The sequence below is a fragment of the Gallus gallus genome, chromosome 7 (genome assembly GCF_016699485.2).
Source record: "Gallus gallus isolate bGalGal1 chromosome 7, bGalGal1.mat.broiler.GRCg7b, whole genome shotgun sequence".
NCBI lineage: Eukaryota > Metazoa > Chordata > Aves > Galliformes > Phasianidae > Gallus > Gallus gallus.
Genome location: NC_052538.1, coordinates 17,457,886 through 17,464,338, shown reverse-complemented (window position 1 = coordinate 17,464,338; position 6,453 = coordinate 17,457,886). Strand labels below are relative to the sequence as shown.

General features: G+C 61.7%; 1 protein-coding gene across 1 annotated transcript; it reads left to right on the top strand.

Moving 5' to 3' along the window:
- DLX1 (distal-less homeobox 1) lies at window positions 1-1,746 on the top strand. The gene is given in 3 exon segments (NM_001045842.2): window positions 1-451; window positions 865-1,064; window positions 1,355-1,746. Coding segments are annotated over 3 exon segments (768 nt in total). The 5' UTR covers window positions 1-138; the 3' UTR covers window positions 1,610-1,746.
- The last annotated feature ends 4,707 nt before the right edge of the window (window positions 1,747-6,453 follow it).

Below are 6,453 nucleotides of genomic sequence, written 5' to 3'. Positions count from 1 at the left end.
ACAAACTCCATTTTCTTATGAATGGAAAGTGAAAACCCTGTTCCGCTTAAATTGGGTTCTTTCCCGTCCTGAGAAACACAACAGACCCCCAAAAGGCACGCTGAAGAGAGAGCACACACACAGACCCAGCGGCGAGAAATGACCATGACCACCATGCCTGAGAGTCTAAACAGCCCCGTCTCGGGGAAGGCCGTCTTTATGGAGTTCGGGCCGCCCGGCCAGCAAATGTCTCCTTCTCCCATGTCCCACGGACACTATTCCATGCACTGTTTACACTCGGCGGGCCACTCGCAGCCCGACAGCGCGTACAGCACAGCTTCGTCCTTCTCCCGACCGCTGGGCTACCCCTATGTGAACTCGGTGAGCAGCCACTCCGGCAACCCCTACATCAGTTCAGTGCAGCCCTACCCCAACAGCTCCGGCCTGGCCCAGCCCCGGCTGGAGGAGACAGGTAGGTGCCGGGGGCGGGGGGCGCGGAGCGAAGCAGATCCGCCGGGGGGGGAGCGAGGCGGCAGCGCGGAGCCGTGTGTGAGCCGGGCGGGGCCGCGGCCGCGGGGAGCGGGCGCCGAGCGGAGCGGACCCAGCCCAGCTGCGCGCGGAGCGGTCCCCGTCATTATTTATTGCGTAGCGCTATAAACAATGTACGCAATTAAGGGTAATTAAACCTCGACTGCAGCCGGTAAAAATAGCAAACTTTGCTGGGATGGAGCCGGGGCTGCCACCGCCGCGCGGAGCCTTTGTTGGCGCTGCGGCGCTCCGCCGCCCCGTCGCCGTGAGCGCTGCGCTGTCGCCGTCGCCGTCGCCGTTACTGCTGTTCTCTCGCTGCTATCACTGTTATTTACTGTGCACCGTTTGTGGTTGTAGGGGCCGAATCGGAGAAAAGCACTGTGGTAGAAGGAGGGGAAGTTCGCTTTAATGGGAAAGGGAAAAAAATCCGCAAACCCAGGACTATTTATTCCAGTTTGCAGCTGCAGGCTCTGAACAGGAGGTTCCAGCAAACCCAGTACCTGGCCCTGCCCGAGAGAGCCGAGCTCGCGGCCTCTCTGGGACTCACCCAGACTCAGGTACGGCCCCTCCGCGCCCCGAGGCCCCGCGGCCCCGGGCCCGGCCCGGCGGAGCCGCGCGTACCGAAGCCGCTCGCCGCGGAGCGCCCGTCCCGTCCGCGGGGCCGGTCCCGGCCGGGCTGCGGGAGGCGGGGAGCGCGAGGCCGGAGGGAGCGGGACGCGGCGCGGGGGCGGCCGGGGCGCGGGGCGACCGCGGGGCGAGGGAGGGCGGGCGGGGGCCGTCGGGGCGGGCGGGGCGGGGGTGAGGGCCCGGTCGGGCCGCGCTGAGCCGTGCCGCGCTGCCGTTGCAGGTGAAGATCTGGTTCCAGAACAAGCGCTCCAAATTCAAGAAGCTGATGAAGCAGGGAGGGGCGGCCCTGGAGAGCGGCGCCCTGAGCAACGGCCGGGCCCTGTCCGGCGGCTCTCCCCCGGTGCCCGCCGTGTGGAACACCTCCTCCGCCTCCGGGAAGGCGTCCTCGGGCAGCGCCGGCACCTACATCCCCAGCTACACGTCGTGGTACCCCTCGGCCCACCAAGAAGCTATGCAGCAGCCGCAGCTTATGTGAGCCCGAACACGTTTTTTCCCGCCGCGAGCCGAAAAAAGAAAAATCAAATTATCACGGACAAAAAAAAAAAAAAAAAAGAAAAAGAAAAAAAAAAGGGGAAAAAAAAGAAAATAAAAAGAAAAAAAAAGAAAGTAAAATAAAAAGGAAAAAACAAAACAAAACAAAAAAAGCCGAGAGGAGGAGGAAGGAGCGGAGGACAAAGGCGCGCCAGCCGCCGGCCGGGCCCTCCCGCTTCGGGCACAGATGCGACGCGGCGCGTCCCCGCCGGCGGCAGCTGACGGAGCGCGGCCGGGGGACAATCGGGGCCGCCCCTCTGTCTGTGTGCGTGTGGGATTTGGGTCACGGATGCGGCCCGGCGGTGCGGGGCGGCGGCCGTACCGCGTCCCGAGCTCGTTCCCCTCTGCGTTTCCCGTCTCTTTCCCCGTCCATCTGTATATTTTTTGTCGTTGTCCAAGGGGAAGAAAGGGATTTTATTTATTGACCGAATTACCGCTGAGGAGCTCCGGGCGCGGCCGGCCGCGGAGCGCGCCGTTCCCGCGAAAGCGCCCGGTGCCGTTTCCCCGTCCAAAACCCGAGCGAAAAACAGAACCGAAACGCCGCGCGGAAGGACGCGCTTCGTAACTTTTCCCATCGCTTTTCTACTTCGCTGCTGTGGAGATCCCCGGCCCCAGCGCCGCGCACCGCCCCGCGCCGAACAAAGGACGGCCGCGCACCGCCCCCCGCCCCGGAGCGGCCCCGCGAAGCGCTGTGGGTCGCGGCACGGAGGCGGCGGGGGGACCGCGCACCCCTCGCTCCGCAGTGCGGGGCCCGTCCCGGTGCGCGGGTGCTCCCGCTGTACATATTTGATTCTTAATCCTTATTGTTCTGTAAACATGTTGCACAAATTTAGCTTTTTCTTTTTTTTTTCTTTTTTCTTTTTCTTTCCTTCTTTCTTTCTTTTTTCTTTCTTTCTTTCTTTTTTCTTTTTTTTTTTTTTAATTCTGATTTCCGTTTCGTGTGGCTGTACGACATGACGCTTTGTGTACGGAGATTTGCCATTTTCTTGTGACCCTCGGAAGATGTGATACCTGAGCTCAGCTGTGTTTCGTGTCTATATGTCAAAGTTTAGTTTTATATTGAGAATGTTAACTTATTGCTTTGTATTTGGGAAAGAAAAGGAAAAAAAAAAGAACAAAAACAAAACAAAAAAAACACACACAAACCTTTGTACATAAGTTATAAAGTTTCTTTGAGACAGTAAAATTATGGTTTGGAAAAAGAGCTCCGCGTGGTCCGTGTCTCGCTGGGCGCCCCGAATGGGCTCCGTGCGCGCAACGGGGGCCCGACGGGTGCCCACAGAGCGCCCCACGGGCAGCTCCGGGCTTCAGGACTTCGGCCTCGTGCCCACTCACAGAGCGCACACGCTGCGCGGCCCGGCCCGGCCAGGAGAACCCTTCCCCGGAGCGCCGCGCACCGGGACCGGGAGCTGCGGCCGAAGCCCGCGGCCGCGCAGTGCCCGCGGACCCGCTCCGGTCCCCGCTGAGCGCTCTGAGCGGGACCGGGACGGCGCGGAGGGTCCGCCGGCTGACGGCCCAACGCCGCGGTTACTGCACGAGCACGGAAATGGGGAGCTCTGCCCCAGCGCGGCGGTCCCGAGCACGGAGCGTTCTCACGGTACGCTGAGAGACGCGAATCTCAACCCCGGCCTCATTAATTCTGCCTCGTCGCTGACGAGGGGTTCGTCACATATCTGATTCGGAGATATTCGTAATGAGGATATTAATTAAAGTCGGAATAATCCGAAGGTGCTTCTATTGAGACAATACCTCATTACAATGATTAAGCCCCGGTTCCCAGCATTGTCCCTTTAACAGCCGTCGCCCCGCGCGCGCAGCCCCGCGGATGGGGCCGCGAGTGGCGAAGCGTAATTTGGAGAGAGAGAGGGAGAGGGAGAGAGGGAGAGAGAGGGATCTATTTTTGCCCTCGTCGGGGAAATTAAAAAAAAAAAGAAAAAAAAAAAAGGGCCCCTCATTTTCCAACACTTCGGAAATAGGTTGCACACAGCTTAATGATGATCAAAATGACTCTTTTCTGCGAAAAAAGACCCCAAAGTGCGCGTACAGCTGCAAACCCAAGAGGGTCAGCATCATTTCACTGTATTCTCTTCTTGATTACAAGCCGAGCCCATCAAACACAACATAATTACAGTAATTTCAGGTTTATTTATTCTAATGCAGTTTCCCCATCTCTCTGGTAATTATGAGCAATTTTTTCGCCCAGGGAATCTTTTTGCATTAACAAAAGAGATAACGCACTGAAAGCCAAATTTGCTGCGCATTGAGAAAAGCGAAGGGAAAAAAAAAAAGGCGGTAGGTGCGAGCTGCCATCCCGCAATTCGGCGCTGCAAATTGCTTGCAGGTGTATGGAGCAGCGCTGTCAATGGGAAGGGGCTTCCAAATTAGCAAATGCACAATGTTGAAGTAATGAAGACGGACTGAGCGGCACTGCCAAACAACGGATACCTCTTTCAGATCTTCCACCCGAAAAGAAAAAAATAATAATAATAATAACAAAAAATCCCTTCGGAGCGTCCCCGCGAAGCCCCGCGAGTGCCCGCGGTGTCAGTCCGACGGCAAAGCGCAGAGCGGCCCTGAAACCGCAAGCGCTCGGAGGGACCGAGCCCCGCGCCCCTCCGCCGAACGGGGGGAAAAGCGGCCCCGCGCTCTCCCCGCAGCTCCCGGGGGGAACGGCTCGCTGTCCGCCGCCCTCCTCCCCTCCCCCGCCCCCCCCGCCGCACCTCCCGGGCGCTCCGCGGCCCCGCAACCCCCGAGCGCGGCGGGGAGCGCAGCCCCGAACCCGCGCCGGAGCCCCGCTCGGCCCCGGCCCCTCCGCGGCGGCGTCCCCGCGCCGCACGGCGCGCACTCACCTGGCCCCGGGGCGGCGGCGGCGGCGGCGGCGGCTCTCCGGGCTCCGGGCGCGGCGCTCCGCGGCACCGGCGGGCGCCGAGCGCGGGTCGGGCTGCGGGGCGCGGAGGGGAGAGCCGGGCGGAGGGCTGCGGAGGGAGAGAAGGGGGGAAAGGAGCGGCCGGGCGCGGGGATCGCGTCCCGGGAGCGCGGCGTGCGCCGACATCCGCGGAGCGGAACGCGCTCCGGGCGCGGAGCCTTTTCGCGGCTCCGCTCTCGCAGAATATGACTGAAATTTTCTGCTATATAGCCTCTGTCTTTATAGCTGATGAAAAAAATTGCAGATTATTAGCATAAATGTTTACTCTTCATTACGCTGATGACATTGTGCACTCGAGATCTTGGTAATCTTTGGGAAAATTATGAGTAATTTTTAAAAATTTTAAAGCAGCGGCAGTTACCATGCAATTCAGGCTAATTCTGCGTAGGCTCCGAACGGATATAATTATCGAGGAGTCAAGATGTTATGCTAAAAACTATGCATTGATATTCCCATTTATTATGTACATACAACTTTGACAATGTTGATGCTTGAAATAGCAGGAAATTGTCTTGCGCAAAAATTACAGTCCATATTAGGACATGTGAAATTGCGAAGAATTATATAGTAATTGCAGGCTTTCAGATGGGAGAGCCAGAATGCTCAAACTGGTGCAAATGTGGATAAAATTACAGATCAGAGCAAAAATTAGGGAAAAAAGGGGTCTGGGATTTTTCAAGTTGGCTATAGGATTCCGGAAGTGCCTAATGCCACATGATTGCTGCGGCTTTAGGGGAGACATTCATGCCTCAAATAACTCCTTTCGACAGAGCCGCTCTAATTGAATTTCTTGGGCTCTGCTCTTCACCGGAGCACACGAGCGCGGCGCCCACCCGCCGAGCGCCGCCGACACCCGCAGCCCCTCGACGGGGACCGACGGGGGGGGGGTAGAGGGGGGCGGGGGGGCGGTGCCGGGAAGAGCCCCGCGGACCCTTCCCGGGGCGGCGCGGCGGGACCGCACGGGGCGCTTCGTCCCGTCCTCCGCGGCCCCTCTTCCCGGCGCAGCCCGCCCCGTGCCCTCGGGCCGGAGGACGCGGGTGCGAGGAGCAGCGCCGGGCGCGGGCCCCGAGTCGGGTGCCGGGGATGCTCGGGGGCTGCTCGATAAAGGGCAAAGCGGTGGAGTGCGGAGAGGGAGAAGGGACGCGCGGGGGACAGAGGGAGGAGCGCGGGATGCCCCGCTCCCGCGGAGCGGCTCCCGGCCCCCGACGGCGGTCCCGGCCCCGGGCGGAGCGGGCGGCCGAGAACGGGACCGAAGGGTTCGGGGCAGGGAGGCGGCCCCGGCCGCTCCGCCAGTCCCACGCCGCCCTCCCACGGCGCGCTGTGACGCCGCCGTCACCGGGGTGCTCCCCGCCACGCGGGTCCGTGTCCCGGGGGGTCCCTCGCTCCGCCCGGCTCCCCGCCGCTTCCCTCCCTGCACGCTGCCACCCGCGTCCCCGCGGGAGAGTCCTCGGGCAGCGGCCCCCTTTGTTTCTCCCTCTCTCCCCTCCCTCGCAGCCGTCCCTCTCCCCCTCCTTTCTCCCGCTCCTCCGCCTCTCTGCGCCCACACCCCTGAGCGCCCTCCCCGAGGCTCCCAGCAGCGCACCGCACGGACGGGGACGCTCCGAGCGCGGTGTGCGCGGCCCCAGCGGGAGGGGGGGCATCGCGCTGCCGGAGCCGCGCCGAACGACTCAGAGCCGCACCGCGGGGCTGCGGGAGGAGAGCGCTGCGCGGGCGGGAGCGGAGTACGGGATGGGGCCGGCGCCCCGAGCCCGCTCGTGCGGTGGCGATGGGATGTCGAGGGGGGGGCGGCTCTGCCCCAGGTTAGCATCGGACCCGGACCGTCGCCCCCGACCACCCCCGTCCCCAAAGAAACGGAGCGCGGA